The following is a 24180-nucleotide window of genomic DNA, read 5'->3' on the forward strand; positions in this document are numbered from 1 at the left end:
TGAACAGAAATCAACGGCTGGGATGAGAAATAATACTTTTAAATTTTACTCTAAAGTCAAAAGATCTCTCTCCCTATAAATTATATATATAGGGTTTTATAAGAGTTATGTTGTAGGAAAAGTGATTGTGTAATGTTATAGAGATTCGTTTTGCGTGCCTTAGTTTTTTTCTTCTTTTTTTACTTCAAAAAGTGCGGACCCCACAAAATATTGTGTGTGTAGAAAAAATTTTTGTGTTCATGTGACATGATAGATACAAACTCCATATATATATATATATATATATATATAGATAAATAACAATCATGTTACATGAACAAGATTCTTGTCATGTGAAGCTACGAACAAAACAAAATAATTGAATATAGTGTTTGTTCCAAATTTTTTATTATTTTTTAACTTGTCATTTTTTGTCGCAGAAATTGTTTTTTTTACTGTAATAGGACGAGACGAGAGTCCATATATATATACATATACATATATATATATAGAGGCGCGCAGAACCCCATTCTATGATATAACCTATGATCTATATTACTCCACCTCACTCTTGCTACTTAAAACATGCTGAAATAGCCGTCCTTAAAATCATAATAACATGATTTTGATTTATCTACATTTTTGTGCTTTATGTTATACTTGATCACGCTGGCGGATCCAGGTTTGGTCACATGTCCGCAAGTGCGGACATGAGATTTTAGATTTTAATTTTTTTTTGTAGTCATAAGTTATTATTTGTCTCTTGGTTCAATATTTATAGTAGGTGTAAATATCATTTTAAATCCCTAACAAAAAATATGGTCCCTATTTTAGTCCCTTACCAAAAATTAGTCTCGAAAAGGTCCCTAAAAAATTTATAGTGGATAATTTAATTAAAATTGTGATTCCTCACAAATTCAAAAAAAACTTACATTAGTCTTAAAAAGACTAAAATAGGTCCACTTTAAATTTTATAGGGACCAAGTGACTTTCTTTTTTTATAATGGACTAAAGTGGGGACTGGATTTTTTGTTAGAGACCAAAAATGATATTTTTTCTTATATTAGTTAGCAACGTACAGAGATGATTAAAATAAGATAGCAACACAAATTGATTAGAGAGAAAACTTTTCTTCCTCCCCTGTCACATACCCATTCTCATGAGTTCTTCATTCTTTGTTATGGAAGCAACTAGATTATGAGCGGGTTCAAGCGTTAATTTAATTTTTTTTTATAAAAAAATATTCGGGGGCGCTGCCCCCGAACCTCCACCACTAAATGCGCAGACATAAAATTTTTTTTGCTAGATCCGCGCCACTGCTCGATCATTTATTGTTGTTGAGAAATGTGATAGGATTTTTGTGAAATCGATCTATAAGCGAACATAATTAATTTTAGATAAATCATTTTTGGATTAAAACTTTCTGTTTTCTATGCATCAAGAAACATTACTAATGCATCAAGAAACTTGGCGCTGAGTTAGTGGGGTTGGATATGTGTTCGATTCTCGCTGAATGCACTCTTGGGAAGGGGGCTAAACCTTTAGCCATCACTATTCCCCCGCACTCCGAATTAGTCTCATAGCCGACTCAAAGAGTCGAAGCTCGTGAGGATACCGGGGGGAGCCAACTCGTCTCAAAGAGATAATTAGAGTTGAGTAACTCCAAAAAAAAAAAAAACATTAGTAAATAATCATATATAACAACATGTGTAAGCTATTAGAAATCTCTCTCTAGAGAGAGATTGTATGCTTGTGATGTCGTTCAATTTTTTAAAATCGAAATAAATTTTGGGAAAAAAAAAACTATGCTGAATGATTCCAATAGAAAATCAATTAAATATCTTAATATATAGAAAGGAGAACCAAACTTTGAAAAATGTGCTAACGTGTCACTTCCTCCTTAATTCTCAGCTTTGTGTTCACACTGGAGGTAGTTTGAAAAGTTACATCTTTTAGAAATATTTTTTATTTCGTAAATAAAAAAATTCTACAAAGGAGAGAGAGTTTCTTTTAAATCATTATAAAATACTTGGTGGCAAACAGTTGTATTAATGATGTTCTCAATTCAAAATTCAAAATTGAAATTTGAAATGGGTGAGAAGTGTATTAATTGAAATTGAAATCAGTCACGTAACAATTAAGTTCCCTCCACTATTTTCTGCATTGGTAATGGTGAAGTGTATTCTACAAGCTAATTTTTTTTTTAAATAAATAAATTACGACTTTGTCTATAAATAGGGAAGTGTTGCTTCTTCTTTTTTGTCTTGCTTGCATTTTTTTTTTTTTCGTTCATGTGTGTAGGGATTGTTCTATTGGTATAATTTTCTGTTTCTTTATGAACAAACCCTATGAATTCATTTTCATAAATTTTATATTGACTGATTTATTCATTTTTCAGGATGGAAGGATTCATAAATTTTATACTGACTGTTTTCATAAAATGCAGAGATATATTTTTATGATTTACATTAACTTTTACGAGACAGACAAACAAATTTCTTTTTTCCCGTGCATCGTACGAGTTATACTTAATTTTGAAGGAGTTTTTTTATGTATGGTTCTGATTTGGAACATTATCCAGGAAAACTTAACGTTCTTAATGAAAATTCCATGTTATTTAAGGTCAACGTAAAAAAAATATTTTGGAGTCATATAATGAGCCAAGATATTAAGATTCAAGTGTTTGAAGCAGCGAAGCTATTGTCACCTCATTCTTTAAGTCTTTGGTGGATCCAAATGTATGTTATTGTTTTTTAAAAATTTATCATTGTGGGTTCTTTATATTGTTACAAGTTTTTAACATGTGTATTGATTTGATGCTGTTTAGACACATTTGTTCCAATGTAAGCACAAAATATGACTCATACATGATTATTTGGTTAATTTGCTTTCAAATCCCTCTCTGACAACGTTTTTTGGGTTCTAAAAAAAAATAACTCATTTTTTTCCTAAGATTATTACTTCTGGGTGTTAACATATTAGCGTAATTTATTTAATAAGTATTTGCACTCTGTATCGTAGGCATAAATATGATGGTAGAAGAGGATGTCTCTGGTAATGCATAAACATAGGAAATCACATGTTTGATATGTGTTGAACTCATTTCTCCAATGATTGCTACAGAATGACACTGAATTAATAGTGTTTTCTTATTATAGGTACAAACTGATCTTTTAATTCCATATTTGCTTGGTCTGTTTGTTACCTTGATTTTATTAGTGCTGTTATAGTTAGCAATAAGTTGTATGCATTTTTCTTTTTTTACCCATCCTCATTTTAACATAGTCTAATGTGGCATATTTATTTTTTACATAACTCATCGAGTAGATAACTGTATTTGATTTGCATAATATTGATCACTTTTGATAGCAGATTTTTGTTTATGATTGATATTTGCAATGTTCTGTGTCAATGCTGTAATTTTTTTCACCTGAAATATAAAATAAGATAATAACACAGGTTTTTGTAAGTATAAAGTTTGCAATGCGATTAATCAACCACCCACGACTGACGATAAATATTTTGTTCTTTTTTCACCGAGCATGGCAGCGGTAATTCACGTATAATGGAAAGCATAATCTATAAATGAATCGAAACTGTTATCAGCAAGATTAAAAAAAGAAACTTTAATGAAAGAAATCATCTTTCTATAAATATAATGAATCCCGAATCAACATCCAAGTGTTGGGTTGTTTTGGATTTTTGGTGTTGTAGTTTTTAATAATTATTGCATCTCTTTCTGTCTCTGCGGTGAAGATCGTAAACCTCTCTCTCTCTTCTGCAATGGCAAAGATCGAAGAACTGGACGAGTCCGTGGCCAAAGTGAGGAGGAAGAGGAATCATGGGTCGACGAAATTCTTTGTCTTCGTTGATTACCTTTTCCTCTTGATCTTCATGGGATTCGCCTGCTTCATCATTTTCAAGATTGTTGGCATTTGATTTCTTCAAATTACTGAACCCACACTTTGTTCTGAACTAGGTAGGTGCGTTGTGCATAAGTATTTTAATATATTTTATTTCAACAAATTTGATTTTTTATCACCACTTTAGTCATAAAATGATGAATTTGGTGATATTTTAAAATTTTGAGAGATTAATTTAATAATAAAAATCTTTATAGTAATATGGTGACAGACAAATCCTTAGACGATGAAATTTTGGTTTCTACTCTTATTATTGTTATCAATTTTCTATAATGGTAACCTGGTTGATTTTTTATTTACTGTTTGCCTGTCAATATAAATGGAAAAGAATACAATAACTTTTGTGATGTTTGCTTATATTTTGATCAATCATATTGTAATTTGTTCCTCATCATTTTTATCCAAGAAAAAAAAAAGGTTTACTTCATTGGAATTCAACCATGTCATTTGCAATAATTTTATTGATGGTTTAGTGTATGTTATTTAAAAGGACACAAGTTGTGTTATTTTAGTGACTTACACAAAGTATGACCGGTTCTATTCTGTAATTCTAAAAAAATTTTTTTTTTTTTACTTTACACGTCAGCTATGTGACTGAGGAGAGAAAAAAAAAGTAACTTTTCAGATTTACACAAAATATGACTGGTCATACTTTATGTAAATCATCTAAAAGGAGACAACTTGTGTCCTTTTAAATGATACTTCTTTTTCCCTTTTATTGAATATAAATATGTTATTGTTGATACTTTAATACCACAATCTGTTTGCTTATGTTTTTGTACCATAGAACCATATTTGAACGAATCACCCATGACTAAATAGATGGTGAAGAACGTGTTAGAAGTGCAAGTATTGAGTATCCATGTTTTAAAAGATAGGGCTATTGAGTAAAGTAATAAATTTTTCTCAATACTTTTTCCATACATTTTAAGTTCTTGGAAGACACTTATTTCTTCTAACATTGTTACTAAATCTCAGCATAAGAGTTTGTATGTAGGTGTGTCTGCTACTACTTTTACTTTATTTATGCTTTCAACACAAATTCATGTGAAATTTAATAGCTGTATACAAAAGTTGTATGCTTTTTCCTTCTTCTCTATAACTTTTGTCAACTAATATTACCATTTCTTTTAATTTACTTTTTCTTCACCTTACTTCTTTTGGCAGGATACTCGTCTACATAGCTAGGCTTCCATTACAGATCTAGTTCCAAGCTCCAAGCTAGTTGCAACTGGCAACTGTCATTTTGTATCAAATCCTATGATGTAAATTGTAATACTTGAATCTATCATTTTTCTCTTGAATTCCAAACTCTGCACTACCCGGATCATTTGTTTCTTGTGTGTTACGTTTGATCTTTTCTTAACGTATCCCTTTCTACTATCATCACCTTTTTCTTTGAATATGTGATAAAGAAGGATAACAGCTAAAATCAAGATCAAAATACATTGTTGAGTTGAGACTAAAAGCTGATAGTTATAGCATAGTGATTTTCCTTTTTCTTTGTCAACTGTTTAGTTACTCAATTAAATGCTTCCCGGAGGGGACTTGGGGATATAGACTGATTGTGTTTTTTATTTTCTACTCTCTCTTTTTGGGTTGGTGGGTTGGGTGGGGCAGAAGGGATGAAGACCCGAAACTACTATTTTACATGTGATAGACTTGTAGTAGTTTGGTGTTGTCGCTTGCATATTGATGGCAAACCAACTGTGCATTTATGTGCAGCATTTCTATCGTTCATTGTGATGTGAGATGTTGAGGAAACTAAATGGATTTATTCATATGAATTGAGAACGGTTGATTTAATTACTTGAAGTGTGAAATTCAATGATTCTCTTCCCTGTAATACTGGAACCTCTACATCATGATTAGCATCTTTTCAATAAATGGAGGGATGCTCTATTTCCCTACTCGATGTTTTTTTTCTGCAGGCTACATGATATTTATGTCGTTTAAAGGCATATTCCTGCAATGACTTGTGGGGTATTGGTGAATGATATTATTACCTTAACAAATTCTGTGTAATATTAGTGCAACTAGAAGAATTATTAGTATGAGCCAATGTTCATAAATTTAAACATCATTACTTTTCTATTAGAGGAGGAACTAGCAATTAAAACTGAAGAATTATGATATGTGATTGAGGGCCAACAAATACAATCAGCAGCTACTTTGAGAACGATGGGGTTCCAAACAATTGAGCTTACAGCATACTTAATTCACCTTAAACAAGGAAAAAGCAGAAAGGCTCTGCATACCAAGTAGCAGATAATGTACACTGAGCACTTATTAATGGTTACAAAAGGTTAATAGACGGGTACCTCAATTCATCAAAAGCATAACAGGCTTGGGACATTGACCATAATGACACACTTGTGACTAAAAAATACCGGTATGTCACGTTCCAATCAAATTTTGTCAAAATGTCATGTCACATTCTCACTACGCCACCCAGCGAGAATGGATTAGACACGTGACAACGTCTGTATAGGCAGTCATTCTCACTGAGTAGCCTAGCGAGAATGGCAGGGTGCTGACATGTGGCAAAAGTACAGGCATTCTCGCATGGCAGTCCAGTGAGATTAGCCACCTGAACAGCTTTTTACAGAGAATGTTTGTACTTTTGCCACGTGTCAGCATCCTGCCATTCTCGCCTGGGCTGCTCAGCGAGAATGGCTGCCCATGCAGACGCTGCCACGGGTCCAGTCCATTCTCGCTGGGTAGCGTAGCAAGAATGTGACGTGATAGTTTGACAAAATTTGATTGGAACGTGGCATACATGTAAATACTATTGATAAGAATGGCATATTGGTCAATGTCCCAGGGGCTAAGAAACTACACCTAACTAGTGCAATCATGCATGATGGCTCATAACTGAGCATACTCATGGATGAACTGCATTTGGAACACCACCACCATTGCCAGGATTTGGAACCTCAAAACCGGGGTTTGGGACAAAAGTGTCATCACCACCTGGAACATAACTATGACCAGCTGGTGCTGATCCTGATCCAGCTCCTCCGCTGCCACCAGTGTATGGATTTTGAGGTGTTACACCAAACAGTGGTGGTGGCAATCCTACTCGCCCAATGCCTGGAATATATACACTACCATCAGACTTAAAGAAAAACTGGGGTTCCTTCTTGTCTTGAGTGTTTGAGATCTTTGGAATAATGTGGCGTCCAGCAACCGCTTGCCAAGTAGTGGCAAGCATGATGTTTGAGATGAGAAGAAATGCAAGGAAAGAGGAAGCTTTATAAGCCATTATCTGGTTAAATTTTGATTTGAGATATGGTTTGTGTTGAAACTGGAAGGGTGTGGCTGTGTTTTATAGTTCAAGTTTCTGCTGAGTTGGGTGTGAACTGTGGCGGTGAGTTAAGTGTTTCTAGTACAATTGCCACTGGCAGGGCATTAGCAATGACTCGTATGAATGAAGCCCTTTTTGGTAGTTGATAATCTGTGGCTTTGTGAACAGCAAGGACACTTTCATGAGTTAAAATGGTTATTGTGTTATTCGGCTTCTCTTTTATTGCTGCTATTTGTGGAAAATAGTCACCAATGTCATAGCGGCTACTAAATGGAGCCTTCACATGGCTGAGTTATGCACTGTCATGTCAAGAAAACTTGGAATTACCTATAGCTTCATTCTTTATGACCTATGATTTTTGAGATGTGAATCAATTTATGGGTGTAAAAATTATGTAATTAATTTTAATGCGCTAATAAAATACCTTGAAATCATTTATTTAAGCAGGAACAACTTTTAACAAAAAAAAAACAAATCTATAGTAACTGTTCAGATATATAGTCCCACATTAGTTGTATGTGCAACTAATGTGGAGTTTATAAGGCCTTGAGCACTCCCAACCTTTGAGCTAGCTTTTGGGGTGGTGTATCCCAAGGTTCTTTATATGGTATCAGAGCCTCGCTGCCCCCCACTTTCTCTTGTGGTGTTTCTTCGCACAGGTAGGCTGGGCCTGTTGCATTGTCCACTCTTCAAGCCCAATGGGCTCTTGTGTGAGGGGGCGTGTTGAGATATTTAGTCTCACATTGGTTGTATGTGCAACTAATGTGGAGTTTATAAGGCCTTGAGCACTCCCAACCTTTGAGCTAGCTTTTGGGGTGGTGTATCCCAAGGTTCTTTACAGTTACATTTGTTGGAGTTGCATTGTTGACACCACACGTATTAATTCAACGAAGACAAGTTGTACACTTGTCCCTGTTACTGTCTGAATCTCAAATCTCAATTGATACTATTTCTCTTTTTTTAATTTTATTCAACCAAAAACAACCTAATAACAATAGAGTTCTCTAAACCTTAAATAGGCAAAAGCAAAATAACAAAAAAAAAATAACTATAATCATGCGCAATCAAAGGAGATAACGCACAATCAACGCACACTCAAACATAATCTTAAATAAAAAAAAAGGAAATAACTAATAATTATTAAAATCCCTAAATAAAGAAATAAATTATGAAAAAGCTCAATCCAAGCGAGTCACCCAGGTGCATCATTCTCCCCTGCCAAAAGAAGATTCGTCCTCAAATCTAACGGATCTTCATGGTTATTCTCGCACGTTATGCCCTCTTCATCATCATGATAAGGAGACAAGTCAACAACATTGAAAGTACTAGAAATATTGTATTCCTCAAGAAGTTCAATCTTGTAAGCATTGTTATTGATCTTCCCGAGCACCCTGAAGGGACCATTAGCTCTAGGTAGTTTAACAATCCTGCTAGCCAGAAAATGTTCCTTCCTAAGGTGTATCCATACCACATCGCCTTCATTGAAAATGGCTTGATCTCTATGATTGTCAGCTTGCTGTTTATATTTCACATTTTGCTTCTGAATATGATCATGAACCTGTGAATGTGACTCCTTTTGCTCCTCAGTGCTCATCCTATATGTAGCTTTGTCGGAAATAACAGCTCCTGGCACAAGGTCAATACAATACTGGATGTCCATCATAGGTGGCAATTCCAATGGCATCTCCTCAGGAACCACATCAACAAAGTCCTCTAGCAATGGCTTAACTTGCAAAGGAATGTCAGAAACACCAGAATTTTGTTCTATCACCACACAAGCACATATCTCAACGGCATTGGTAGATTCCTCTTGGGAACCTACTCTAGACAACATAGTGTTCTTTGCCTCCTCCTTTAATTCAGATGGACCCAAGGTAATAGTTAGTCCGTCCTTCTTGAAAGTGTAAGTATTTTTGAAGCCATCGTGCTTCGTCTTCCTATCAAATTGCCACGGCCTCCCCAACAAGATATGACACACATCCATCGGAATCACATCGCACCACACCTCATCAATGTACCTTTTGCCGATAGAAAATTGTACGAGACACCTCTTGTTCACCTTCACCTCAATTCCTTTCTTCAGCCAAGCAAGCTTGTATTGTTGTGGGTGTTCCTCTGTTTTCAATCTTAGCTTCTCAACCATGGTATTAGAGACTACATTCTCGCAGCTCCCTCCATCAATGATCATATTACACACCTTATTGCCGCTGGTGCACTTGGTCCGGAATATATTGTGTCGAAGCCACGACTCATCATTAATGATGTCAACATTCAACACCCTTCGGACAACCAAGGCTTCGCCTGAATCACCGAAAATAATCTCACATTCTTCAGACCCTCCATCCACCTCATGTTCTTCATACTCATCATAGGTGGGGCCTATATCATAGGCTTGAGAATCCGCAAGAGTAACATACTGCCGGTTTGGACAATCATCAACGAAGTGTCCTAAACCCTGACACTTAAAACATCTCTTTGCTATAGTCCTTGTCTTGCTTGCTTCACCATTGATCGCTCCCCCCTTGCTCACTAGTTTCGGGTTAGAAGGTTCCATCCCCGCACTAGTGTTGGCTGTCGAGCTTGATAACTGTCCTTTGTCACAAAATCTGGGTTGGAATTTTGAAGTACCTCCTCTTCTCTTACACTGCTCCTCTACCTTTAAAGCTAGTCGACATACGTCCTCATATGACCAATATTGTTGTAGGTATACAACATCTGAGATCTCAGTTCGCAGTCCTCCTAGGTAACGAGCAACCAGTTGTTCGTCCTCCTCTGCAATATCACAGCGCATCCGTAAACGATCAAGCTCAGTTGTATACTGTTCAACTGATAGGTCTCGTTGTTGAGATTATGGTACTCAATAAATGCCTCCTGCCGGTAGCGAATGGGTAAGAATTTTTGTTGTAACAGTTTCTTCATCTTACCCAACTTCTAATCTTTGACTTCCCTTCTTTGTTTCGCTGCTTCTTAATATGTTCCCACCAAATTGAGGCATGCTTCCTCAGTTTGATAGCGACCAGTTTGACCTTCTGATCTTCTGTCAAGTCTCTGATATCAAAGACTCTTTCGACGGTGTGTAACCAGTTGATGAACTCATCTGGATGAGTGGTGCCCTCGAATTCCGGGATCTCAATCTTCACCCCAATATTGGCAAAAAAGGATTGATTTCCAGGTCGACTTCGTCCTCATCGCTCCTGGTTCCAGTCCCAGAATGGGTTTTCGCTCATTTCCTCCTTATGAGATGATCTTTCAGATTCCCTTCCTTCATCTAACTCGTCCAACTGTGTTTGGGCAATTCGTTGTTCGAGCTCCTGAATTCGTCTACTTTGTTCTGCCATTGTAGTAGCCATTGCTACCATTGTGGCATCTCACGCGTCGATGTGTGGTTGTTCGCCGTCGCCATAAAGGGTGTTACCACAAGAGATGGCAAAACAGGCTCGACTCAGCGGGCCAACTCGCCCCACCCGCTAAACAGGGCGGGGCGGGCAGAGTTTTTCAACCCATCTGAAAAGCGAGGCGGGGCGGGTCAGGCTCATTTTTTGGCGGGCATAGGCAGGTCGAGGCGGGTCAGTGTAAAATAGGCTCGGGCTAACCCGCCAAACGGGGCGAGGCGGGCTTAGTTTTTCAACCCACTTTCAAAAGCGGGACGGGGTGGGTTGACTCATTTTTTGGCGGGTTGATGGCGATGTGGGGCGGGCTGCCCACTTTGCCATCCCTAGTTACCACGCCCTCTACTGCCGCCGTCGCCTCGATCCCGTCGTCCACAACCTCGACCTCGACTGCCATTGTTCTGTTCAGCCATTTAAATGACAACCAGAGCTCTGATTACCAAATAATGTCGAAGCAGTAACCTATTGGCTAAACAGAAATAAGAACGAATACAAGGATTGCGAGAAAATACTATTCCTCTTTTCTTAATTTTATTTAACCAAAAACAACCTAATAACAATAGAGTTCTCCAAACCTTAAATAGGCAAAAACAAAATAACAAAAAAAGTAAATTACTATAATAATGCGCAATCAAAGGAGATAACGCACAATCAACGCACAACATAATCTTAAATAACAAAAAGGAAATAACTAATAATTATTAAAATCCCTAAATAAAAAAATAAATTATGAAAAAGCTCAATCCAAGCGAGTCACCCAGGTGCATCAAGTTGTACACATGTCCCTGTTACTGTCTTAATCTCAAATCTGAATTGATACTAGGCGAATTACACGCAAGACAACTTGCGTTATCTCCTGCACAATTGAGCAGAATTTTAAATGAAAAATCCATGTAAGTAATTTTATTTCTTGTAGTTGCTAATTCAATAAAGCTTAAGGTAGTGTTTGGTTGAAGGTTTATTTTAGGATTGATGGGAAAGTGTAGGTGGATATTGAAAAATACCACGTTTGGTTCAGGTTTTTTCAAGAAATACCAGACAAATAGGATAGATGGGAAAATGACTTTTGTGTTGATGTTTGGATAAAATTCACTGTTACAGAATACCACTCGAGATGTGGTATTGTGAGATGACTGGGGAAGTGAAAAAACAGGTGCAAAATTTCTCCCAAACATAGATTTTGCATATTTAAATAAATTTCCCTGGTAATATTTGGGTTAACCAAACAACTTTTTTTACATTTTCCTATCAAACTTGTTTGGAAAACTCGGTTCCCTCAAGCTCGGCTCAGGGGCCTTTGTGCGGAAGTCAATCAACAAGATCCTGATCTCGGATCTCGGTAATACCTCAGCCTGAACTTCACCAGGTCAGGCAGCGCAGCGGAAAAATCAAAACGAAAACAGGAGAAAGAGAAGAAGAACACAACCAGATTTAACGTGGGAAAACCTTCTCCAATGAAGAAGTAAAAACCCACGGGACCTAGTCTAGATCAGAAATCCACTATGAAAATAATGGTTACAAATAATCAAATACACCAATATGGTGGTTAACTCAACCTCTCCAACAATGGTGATAATCAAACTACCCTAGAGATGTTTCACTCAAACTCTCTCTAGAGATCTCTAAATGCAAAGCATAAAGCTTTTGCTCAAACAATCAAATAATTCTCTCAAATTTGTTCTCTCAAAATCTGACCTAGCCTCCACCCACAAGTAATGAGTATATATAGAGGAGGTGGAAATTAGGGTTAGGGTTTTTAGGAAACCCCTCAAATGGGCTTGGGCTTAGCATTGAAGGAGGAAGCCCAACAAATCTCCCCCTCCGACTTCAATGCGTCGGCATCAGCATCAACCCGGCTCCTTCACAGCAGTCTTCAAATTTTCGTGCTGGAACCGGCTTTGTCATCATGTCGGACCAATTTTGGTCAGTGTGCACCTTGACGAGTTCGAGCTCTCCACCTTCCACCACATCCCGGATCCAGTGATACCTCACATCAATATGCTTAGTGCGGGAGTGATAGGTTGAATTCTTCGCAAGATGGATTGCGCTTTGATTGTCACAACCCAGCTCGTACTTGTCTTGATCATGGCCGAGTTCCATGAGGAACTTCTTCATCCATAGCATCTCTTTGCTTGCCTCAGTAGCGGCAATGTACTCAGCCTCAGTTGTTGATAGTGCAACACATTTCTGAAGTCTTGATTGCCAAGAGACAGCTACTCCGACAAATCTCATCAAATATCCTGTAGTCGACTTCCTCGAGTCGGCGTCTCCCCCTAAATCAGAATCCGAGTAGCCTTGCAACTCGGCTTTGCCTTCTCCAAAACGGAGACATAAGTCGGTCATACCTCGTAGGTACTTGAAGATCCATTTCACTGCTTCCCAGTGCTCTTTGCCGGGGTTTGACAAATACCGGCTTACCATTCCAACAGCATACGCCAAGTCGGGTCTAGTGCAAACCATTGCATACATCAAGCTTCCGACGACAGATTGGTAAGGGACCTTCATCATCTCATCTTTGTCTTCATCAGATCTCGGACATTGCTTTTGGTTCAGCTTTATGTGTCCGGCTAGGGGGGCGCTCACTGTTTTGGCTTTGTCCATGCTGAATCTCTTCAAAATCTTCTCAATATATTTCTCTTGACTCAGCCACAGTAGCTTCTTCTGTCTATCTCGGATAATCTTTATTCCGAGAATCTGCTTTGCAGGGCCGAGGTCCTTCATTGCGAAGGACGAGCTCAACTCCTTTTTCAGGGCGGCTATCCTCGATTTATCTTTCCCTACAATAAGCATGTCGTCAACATATAACAACAAAATCAAAAAATCTCCGGCCTCATACCTCTTCACAAATACGCAGTGGTCGGCATCTGTCTTTTCAAACTTATGATCAGTCATGAATGATTCAAACTTCTAGTACCACTGCCGAGGTGCTTGCTTCAAACCATAGAGGCTCTTTTTCAACCGACATACTAAGTCTTCTTGGTCTGGAGTTTGGAATCCTTCAGGTTGCTCCATATATATTTCTTCTTCTAAGTCACCATGAAGAAATGCCGTCTTCACGTCCATTTGTTCTACCTCGAGATCCATTGAAGCCGCCATAGATAACACGGTTCGGACCGAGGTCATTTTCACCACAGGAGAAAAAATCTCCTCAAAATCTACTCCTTTCTTCTGATTGCAGCCTTTCACCACAATCCGGGCTTTGTATCTCGGCTTTTGCCCGTTCTCTTCATTCTTAATCTTGTAGACCCATTTATTTTTCAAAGCTCGTTTACCTTTAGGCAACTCGGTCAGCTCATAAGTCTGATTCTCGTGCAGAGACTTCATCTCGTCCTGCATTGCCTTTTTCCATTCTTCTTTCTCTGAGCTCATCACAGCCTCATCATAACTCTGAGGCTCACCGTCTTCAGCAACAACAGTGTATTCATCAGATGGGTATCTCGTAGAGGGTCTTCTTTCTCGAGTTGGATATCTCGGCTGTTCTTCAGCTTGAGAACCCGGTTCATCAAATGCATCCCGGATCTCATCATCAACTCGGACCTCAGTGTCTTGGTCATCTTCAGCTTGTTGCTGATCATCATTTTCTTGATTTTCTCCCCCTGCTTCAGCTCGGACAGAAGGGATGGGTTCTTCACGTCTGACAGTAACCCGGACTTTGGGCTTCGAGATGTCATGAATGTTCTCATGCTCATGAAAGATCACATCTCGGCTTCTCACGATCTTCTTATTGATTGGATCCCAAAGTCGGAACCCGAACTCACATCTCGGCGAACCAAGATAAATGCATTCTTTGGTCTTTGCATCAAGTTTGGCCCTTTCATTTTTAGGGATATGCACGAAAGCTCGGCATCCAAACACTTTCAGTTGATTATAGGCCGCTTTCCGACCTGTCCAGACTTCTTCTGGAATTTCTCCTTCAAGTGGCCGTGATGGTGAGAGGTTGATCAAGTCAACAGTAGTTTTGACGGCTTCTCCCCAGAATGATTTTGGTAACCCGACATTGGATATCATGCTTCGTACCTTCTCTTCAATTGTTCTGTTCATCCTCTCAGCCAGTCCATTCAGCTGAGGTGTCTTGGGGGGCGTCTTCTCAAGTCGAATCCCGGCCGCTCTGCAGTATGCATCAAATGGGCCGCAAAACTCACCACCATTATCAGATCGGACCACCTTCAATTTCTTGCCAGTCTCCCTTTCAACCATAGCATGGAATTCTTTAAAGGATTGGAGTACCTGGTCTTTAGTCTTCAACATATATACCCACACTTTGCGGGAATGGTCGTCAATAAATGAAACAAAAATACTGAGCTCCTCCAAGAGATTTCTCCGACATGGAGCAAACATCAGTATGGACGAGGTCAAGAATATTCCTTCGTCTTCTTGGTTGATCCGGTCTCGCAAAGGAAACCCGGTGCTGTTTTCCAGCTAGGCAATGCGTGCAACTCTCCAACGCTTGGCCTTTCAACCCGGTCAGTAATCCTTTCTTGTTCAGGATCTGTAGCCCTTTCTCGCTCATGTGGCCGAAGCGCTTGTGCCATAGCTCCAAGCTAGGTTCATCTCGAACAGAATCGGCTTCTCCGCCATTGATATTTCCTTGCATCACGTACAAGGAGCCTTCTTTCTTACCTCGGGCCACGACCAAGTTTCCCTTGGCCAGCTTCCATCTAACACTACCAAAGTAGTTCACTAACCCGGCATCATCAAGTTTGCCTACCGAGATTAGGTTCAAACGCATGTCAGGTACATGCCTCACATCTTTCAACACAAGTCGGCATCCGACATCTGTGGTCAGAGTTACATCACCGACACCAACAATCTTGCTGGTCACTTGATTTCCCATCTTCACGACTCCAAAATCACCACCTTGATAAGAGGAGAAAAAACCTTTGTGTGGAGTAACGTGCAAGAAGGCACCAGAGTCAACAATCCAGGTGCAGTCATCATAAGTAACATTCAAATAATTATCCTCACCTAGGAGGAATATTTCGGCATCAGGATTTGCAGCCACCGCAGTGGTGCTCTTATCTTCCCTCTTCTTGGGAATAATCTGATCCGGCTTCACAGAGCCGTTCTTCTCATCATTTTGTAGGGTCCAACAGTCTGGCTTCTTATGGCCTGTCTTTCCACAGTAAAAGCACTTCAACTCATATTTCGGCTTTGACCGACCTCTGGACTTGTCTCGTCTGTCACGACCTCTACCTCGACTTTTGCTTCTACCGCGGGAGTCGGATTTCCCTTTGTTCTCAGCAACGTTGGCCTCAGACGTACTCGAAGTACCTCGTTCTCTTCTCCTGGATTCTTCGCCCAGGAGGCTGTCTGTCACGACATCCATCTTCAATTTTCCATCTGGAGTCGAGTTATTCAGGGTCACCACCAGAGTATCCCAGCTTTCTGGCAGCGAGTTCAATAGCAGCAATGCCTGCAATTCTTCATCAATTTTCATATCAGCCTTTGACAACTGATTCACAATACCTTTGTAGGTGTTCAGGTGTTCAATCATGCTCATGCCGTCCTTGTATTCAAGCTTAACAAGTCGGCGAACCAGATGTGCTTTATTTCTGGGAGTCTTCTTCTGAATCATGGACTCTAATTTCGTCCACAACTCATACGCGTTCGTGAATTCGGACACGTGCTCAAAGAGGCTTTTATCAATATATTTCCTGATCGTGGCTACCGCCTTCCGACTCAGGATCTCCCACTCCTTATCTGTCTTGCCTGCTGGTCTCTCATCAAGGATAATGGGCTCATGCAAATCTTTGCAGTAGAGATGATCTTCCATCATCGGTCTCCAATAAGTGAAGTTGTGTGCGGTCAACTTGAACATATCTCCATCATGAGTTATGCCACTGGTCTCCATCTCGTCTCCTTCAGAACCCGTCGAACTCCGTTCCCTCAAGCTCGGCTCAGGGGCCTTTGTGCGGAAGTCAATCAACAAGATCCTGATCTCGGATCTCGGTAATACCTCAGCCTGAACTTCACCAGGTCAGGCAGCGCAGCAGAAAAATCAAAACGAAAACAGGAGGGAGAGAAGAAGAACACAACCATATTTAACGTGGGAAAACCTTCTCCAATGAAGAAGTAAAAACTCACGGGACCTAGTCCAGATCAGAAATCCACTATGAAAATAATGGTTACAAATAATCAAATACACCAATGTGGTGGTTAACTCAACCTCTCCAGCAATGGTGATAATCAAACTACCCTAGAGATGTTTCACTCAAACTCTCTCTAGAGATCTCTCAAATGCAAAGCATAAAGCTTTTGCTCAAACAATCAAATAATTCTCTCAAATTTGTTCTCTCAAAATCTGACCTAGTCTCCACCCACAAGTAATGAGTATATATAGAGGAGGTGGAAATTAGGGTTAGGGTTTTTAGGAAACCCCTCAAATGGGCTTGGGCTTAGCATTGAAAGAGGAAGCCCAACAAAACTCATTTTCCAACCATTTTCCTATCAATTACATTTCCCTAGTAAAAAAAATTTCTCCCGAACCAAACACTACCTAAATATTTTAGGCCTGTTATTATCGGATCATGGTTCAGTTTACGAAGCTCACGATACTTAATTTGTCACGCTCTATCCCTCATGGACAATAACAGCATATTCTTAGCACACTTAAAGGGAACTTCAAATTTCCTAGATGGAGTTTATTTTTGTGCGTAAAACAGGATGCCAATACTTGCTGGCTTGCAGCATTCATGTTTGATATCATTGCCTCTTGGGAGGTTAATGTTTATTAACGCTCTGCATTATGCTGAATCCATTTCGTTTGGTGAACCAAATTAAGAGTTGTTTACTTTACTACACGTAATTAACCGAACAAGGAGCATAAAAACCACAGAAAGATGTTTCTCTCTTGAATTCACTGTGGTGTGTTGCATCAGCTATTACATTAAAGCTTAAGAGTTTGGCTTTTCCTGAGAAAATCTAGGAAGTTGAACCAGTGAGTTTACTCGGGTGACACCCTCTAGACCTGACCAGTTTTGATCTTCAGCTAATGATGTTCGATCTTCAACATCAACAGAAACTTCTCCTCCAATGGTCTCATTTTCTTCTGAGGATCTCAAAGTAAAGTTCCTTAGCAAAGATGGCTCGGACTTTTGACCATCATCTGACTCAACTGGGTTGCTCTGGATGTTTGCAGAAGAAAAGCATTGTTCATCACAATCAGATTCCGAGTCCATTTTCCCATCCAAGAAAAGGCACACAACAGCACAGTCATCCATTTTTGAAGTGGGATATTTCAGTTTCCACTCTCGAGCAGCAGAATCCACCACATTTCTCGCTGCTGATGACCGAGTTGGTGCTGAAGATACTATCTCCACCACCTCTTCATTGCTCAAAACATCCCAGACCTGCACAAAACACCAAGAGAATTGGTTTTGCTATGCATCAGGAGAAGATACTAGTTTTCAGAGCTAACATTAAACTTAAAGGTGGATGGATAGTAGCATCAAGATAAATAGCATAAAACTAAACAGGAACTACGAGTCTATTTTCCAAAATTTATATTCAAACTCATTTTATGTCCTACTCAATACATTCACTTTTATTACATTCACTTTTAATGACTATAAGGGATAGAATTATTATGCAGAGAAGAACTTCCTCAATAAGTTATTCATAGTTGACAATTCTGATGCCTTTCACAGACCTAAACAAGAAAGACTTATGCAGCTTGAAAAGAGTTGCAAATAACCCAGGTCATGTCCCAACTTGTTAATAGTTCTGTCAAGTGTGTTAAGAATTCAAATCTACTTGATCTGCGGTTTTCAGAAGTCATTTCCCAGTTTCCTTACTACCACCATATAGTTAATGCAATGTCATTATTCATTACTGATCTATAAATTTGACTCTGCTTATTACATGTTCTTATTTCACTTTTTCACAACATGATCTGGTGTAATGATTTCTACTTAAAAAAATGCAGTCACCACGCCCTATTAGCCATCAGAAAGTGACTTGAATTATGGATCACATTTTGACATTTACTCTAGAGTTAAACAAGGAGAAAAATTAATGAAACAGTTTCTGAAATAGCCAAAAACAAATTGAACGAAGAAATAAAAAATAGATACGAGATTGAAAACTCTACCCCGTCTGAGGCAAGAACAATGAACTGATCTCTGTCTGTGAGCAGGCAGTGAGAAAATTCAGGAATAGAAATCACACCGTATTCCTTCAAGCAAAAATCTCCAAATGCTCTAGCCATTGCTAATCCAGGTGCATTATCAAAAGGCAACCACACCCTAGGAACTTCTGGCTCATCTTGCAATGCAAATACCCTACCCTTGCAGCTTTTAATTCTTTCCTCTTCCCCTATAAGAATTTACATCCAAACTTGAATAAGTTAAAATCAAGCAAAAGTCATAAATTGGACAGAGAAAGGATGAACGATGATGACATATGACACACTTGGCAAATCAGGCTTCAAATCAACAGTCAACTGAATTGCCACCATGGAGTCATTGCTGTCCTTGGATCCCATGATTGCTCGGGAATCTCCAATATTGCCCATGAACAAATTTGATCCCTGGGAAGTGAAGAAAATAAGAAATGTATAAAAGAAAGGGAAACAAGATGAGAGATGCTGCTCTTTGAGCTACCTGCTTTACTATAGTAACAGCTGTGCTCCCACTACAAAAGCAATCCAAATTTGGATGAGACCTCAGCTCTTTGTCCATAGCCTTGTATGCCTTCATGAAAGCTTCTCTCCACATAGGATTCAGTTCATCCTCAGTAGAGAAATCCTTCTCAGACTCTCCACTTTCAGGCTTTATGTTCCCTTTGAAACAAGCTTTACCTGACCCATTTCGCTTCGATTCGGAAGAATGCAGAAATGAAAGCAGTTTTATTGGCAAGACATCCCTGACTTTGCGTGCAACAAGGTGACCGTGTGGACCATGGCCATCAAAAACACCACAAAAGATCACATCTTCTGACATGAAATCCTACAGAAATAAAGATCCAAACTAGAATGTCAATTTCTATTAACTATGTCTCTTTTCATTCAATGAGAATCATACATCATCAAACATAAGATGAACATACTTACTTCCCATACAATCATAGCATCCTGATTAATACCCTTACGACCCTGCTGTGTAAATACACAAGAAGACCGGCTCTTCCCATTGGTGAAAACTCTGTTGGGTAAGGATGGTAACTGGTGCAGAGAGACAACATGATCAGAGAATGTTCTCCTTGCACGCTTTTGACCACAGAATCCGATTTCTAGACAGGATGGAGAGACCATGTCTCCATTGCTCTTGCTACTACAAGTACTCTTACTACTTGTTGAGACACAACACCCCATTTCCTCAGTTCCAGAATGAAGACATTAGATGAAAATAATGTTAAGTTCCTTCCTTTCTCACTATAGATCTCACATGAAACTCAGATTCAAAGTATAGTCAACCGAGTAAACAATCCTGGCCCCAAAGATTGTCCCATGTATAAAAGTATTAGACAATTTACACCTTGAGGTTGCAAACTGGGGTCTTTCTTATTTGGTCAAATGCACAATTGCCAGAAGCTAGATGATTGGATAACTAAACCAGCTGAACAGATGAAGACACATGAATTTAATAATTAATATATGGTACGAAAGAATCAAGACATTGCAGACTGCAGTTAAGTAAAATATAAAAGAAAAGACTCAATTAATTGAGCTATATGAATATAAAAATCCTAACATGTGAACCGGTAACAGAATATGCTAAAAATCTGTCTGATTATTTGTCCTCCATCAGGATTCACATTGAAAGCATCGAAATGGAGTGTTTGAAATAATTAAATCCAGAAACTCTGCAATAAAAATTGAAGAAAACAAGGATAGAGAGAACACACGAGACTTCGTGTCCAATCTTCAGTTGGTTAACCACCAAAATTTGTGTCTTTGCTTTTCACAGAATATAGATCTTTATAGAATCGAGGATCAAATAGATATCAAGGCCATGGAATCTCCAATTGCACACCAAAACACCCTTTGATATTGTATTCAAGTTTCCTCACAGCAGCATCTGAAGAGCTTCACTGTAGCCTCATCACTTGCAAGGAGGAGGAAGAGAGAAGAGGAAGAATACAGATTTAGAAAGAAAAAAAAAAGTAATAATAACAATAAAATGAAAAAAAAAAAAAAAAAAAAAACTTAGGTGGAAAATATCAAAAGCATGACAAAGAACATCTAATTGTAAAATGAAGAAATGAGGAATAAATTTTTGTGTAAAAGTAGTAATATTATATACTTTAATTAACTAACCCGAATGAGAATATATGCCCATGAACAAAAGCATTTAGTTACAAACTGTGATTTTCTAAGCTTTTTCCTGGTTTTACCTCTGCAACCAGGTAGAGCACAAACTTGGTAAATAAATGGACAGTTCAGAAAAAGAAAGAGAGAAAGAGAGAGAGAGAGAGAGAGAGAGAGAGAGAGAGAGAGAGAGAGAGAGAATAAAGCAGGAAAATCAGTACAAACTCTGGTTTCCTTCTTACAAGAGATAAAGTGAAAGACGCAAAAGCAGAAAAAGACAAAAGAAAGGTATGATATGATCTCGTCAACAAAAGAATCGCAGAGAGACCCAACAAAAAGCATTCGAGATCAATCAAGTAAGTATTACGCAATTAACATAACAAGCAAAAGGAAACAGCAAAAGTGGCAATAGCAGACAACAAAAGAGTAACCAATAAAATGAGGATCAAACCAACCATAAAAAACAACAACATAGCAAAAGAGATCAAGAGGATTCGCCAACCCCAAAAATAGAAAGTAAAGAGTTAAAGTGAAAAACTGATTTGGGTGTAGAAAATGTGTGATGCCAAAAGAACACAAAGGAAAAAGAACAGAAATTTTTAAGAAACTCCAAATAACTAAACCTAAAAATGCAATTACAAACATTCAAAAGACCATGGGCCAGAACTCAGAAGTAAGTATCAAAACTGAACAGCGTTTAACCCCAAATAATAATAAAAAAAAAACCTCTTTAATTATTTCAGTTTAAAAAAAGTATATGAAGGCAGTGAAACTCAACATGCAGATACTGCATTGGCGGTTTTTGTTAGCAAAATAAAAAAACAAACAAATTCATACCCACTGTGTATTAGATGAAAGCAGTGTCTTGTTACCGGGCAATTAAGCATGCACTTAATCTCAATGGGAAAAAACAATTTAATGCTTCGAAAGTGGGAAAATTAAGGTGAGGGTGGAAGTGTTAGAAGTACATTCATCACCTTTCTTACAATGTAGAATAGAGGTTGAGGATCAGACTAGCGAAATGGGAGCAGAAAGACACACACACAGAGAGAGAGAGAGAGAGAGAGAGAGAGTTAATAATAAGGAAAGGGGTGTTGTAGATGGAAGGTGGTGTTGGTGCGGGGAAGGAATATTAATTGCAAAAGCAGAGAAGACAGCATAGACAGAGAAAGACAGTAATAAAGCATGGGCAAGAGGGGGAAAACAAATCTTAAGTTTAACTTGTTATCATTATTAGGGAAAAGTGTAAATGACACACACTTATATTCTTTTAAGAGAGATAATGGAACAAATTATGGGAGAGAAAGTAAAGGAAAAAATGTATAATTTAAAATTTGAAAAAAAAAAACATTACGTTCATTTATAAGGACCATCCTTTTAAATGATAGATATTTTTTCCTTATTATTATTAACATAATCGGAAGGATTATATTTACAAATTTTTCGTTTATAAACTCTTACAAACTATATTACGTACTTTTGGGAGAACATTTCATTACATTATGTTTTTTCCAAAAATACATAGTGTAATTTACAAAAATTTGTGAAAAAAATTTGTAAATAATTTTTTGATAAACCATACTTACCTTTTACGGAGAGTGTGGATTCATGATTTACGTTTTAAATATTTCCCTAAATAACACTGAGAAGAACCAAACAAATATTTTCACTCCATCTATTCAACTTACAGGCACCAACGGAGCAATCTAATTTGATTTAAATTTATGTTACTATATAGGTTTATGTTAAAAAAGACAAAATTACTCGTTTATTTTGGTTACAAAATTTTTATGGAAAATATATCTTTTATGTTACATGAAATATTTTATCTCAGTACATATAAAAGTGGATAAAATTTATTTATTTATTTTTTCTCTCTTTACTTAGGGAGTTCTACTTTTTTTTTTCCTGTTGCATTATATAATTTTATCGCATATAATATTAAAAATATATTCCCAAATTTTATATCTTTTCTAAAGAAATAATAGTACTAGTTACTCCATAGATTATTTTCGTTTTTTGAGAAATAATATAATTTTTGTACTCAGAACTTCTAAACTGTAGCTATTATAATAATTAGAGTAAATCAATAACATTTAGAATACTTTAGTGTTCAATATTTAATTGGTTTTACAATTGAATTGTTTTTTAGTTCTTAATTCTCAACACAGAAAAGCACGCTCCGCACTTGCTCGTTTTTGGGACACGTGAAAAAATTAAATGTGTTATCTTTCTTTCTTTCTTTCTTTCTTTTTAAATAATTGTGTTATCTTTGAATTGACCAAGAATAGATATATTTTTTTATTTTTTTTGGAAATAGATATTTTTTTTTTTTATAACAAAATAGATATTTTTAAAAAAAAAAAATATAAGTACTATGAGTTTGGTTTAGTCTTTGATAATAAATATAATAAGACTTTAGCGTTTTTAGAGCGAATGTAGATAAATTATTTATATTATCTCTCAAAATGATATTATTTTGAGTTAAAAAAATTAAAAAATTATAATAAAAAAGACTATTATAACCCTAAAAAAAATTATAATTACCAAAATACCTTAATTTTCGCCTCAAAATGATGTCAATTTGCATTCAATGTAGATAAGTTATGTACATTGACCGTAGAAAAAATCAATCCATATAAGAAATTAGTTTGCAATATTAATTTTTAAATTAAATTGATATTTTATTAAAGACTAAACTGATAAATTTTATTTTAGAATAATGAAAACGAAATGTTTGCTCAATTGAAAAAATATAACAAAAACAGAAAAGGAAAACACTCCCAAAACAAAGTCCAAAATTCACCGCTTTGCATCGTCAATTGGCTCAAGCGTCAACTGTCAACTATTCTCTTATGGTGAGTATTGCAATAGATTTTCTAAATTAAGTTAAAAATGGCATAAATTAAAATAGTATGTTTAAAATTGAAAAAAGGGATATATAAAAGAATAAAAAATATAACTTGAATTTTTTAAAAATAAAATAAAATGACGTGTTGATTTTTTAAGGGGGGATAAAATAAAAAATTAAGTCATTTCTATATAAATGTACTTTAATTCAATAAACAAACGTAGATTTCAAAAAATTATATAATATATTTTTCTTTTAAATATAAAATTAACTATAATTTGGGTAAGGAGAGCGCGGGGAATAGGGAAATAGAAAATAAGATTGAGAGTATTTGAAGGGATTAAACTTCCTTAATCTGTTTGCATATCTGCATATCCTTGACCTTTACCAATTAAGATTAGTTTGATTCAGTATATAAACGTAAAGTTTTATATTATAGGTAAATTATATATAGAACTATTGTTTTTCGTATTGTATGCGATAAT

General features: G+C 37.1%; 2 protein-coding genes across 4 annotated transcripts; both read right to left on the bottom strand.

The window, feature by feature from the left end:
• Window positions 1-6786: 6786 nt before the first annotated feature.
• On the bottom strand, window positions 6787-7167 carry LOC133284551 (putative cell wall protein). The gene has a single exon (XM_061481588.1). The coding sequence runs from the start codon at window positions 7165-7167 to the stop codon at window positions 6787-6789; it is 381 nt and encodes a 126-aa protein (XP_061337572.1).
• Window positions 7168-17369: 10202 nt separating this feature from the next.
• On the bottom strand, window positions 17370-20980 carry LOC133284556 (probable protein phosphatase 2C 52). Of its 3 annotated transcripts, none has more exons than XM_061481598.1 (6): window positions 20854-20980; window positions 19648-20152; window positions 19199-19543; window positions 19008-19125; window positions 18688-18911; window positions 17370-17947 (listed from the first exon to the last, which is right to left on the bottom strand). In XM_061481598.1, exons 2-6 carry the CDS (start codon window positions 19906-19908, stop codon window positions 17492-17494), a joined length of 1404 nt encoding a protein of 467 aa, XP_061337582.1. In that variant the 5' UTR covers window positions 19909-20152; window positions 20854-20980; the 3' UTR covers window positions 17370-17491. The 3 variants fall into 3 exon arrangements, with proteins under 3 accessions (XP_061337582.1, XP_061337580.1, XP_061337581.1); XM_061481596.1 differs by having other exon boundaries at window positions 19648-20641; window positions 20854-20979; XM_061481597.1 differs by lacking the exon at window positions 20854-20980 and adding an exon at window positions 20442-20700.
• Window positions 20981-24180: the final 3200 nt, after the last annotated feature.

Source organism: Gastrolobium bilobum, unplaced genomic scaffold, assembly GCF_033153095.1.
Source record: "Gastrolobium bilobum isolate Gb01-03AN ecotype WA unplaced genomic scaffold, APGP_CSIRO_Gbil_v1 utg21709, whole genome shotgun sequence".
NCBI lineage: Eukaryota > Viridiplantae > Streptophyta > Magnoliopsida > Fabales > Fabaceae > Gastrolobium > Gastrolobium bilobum.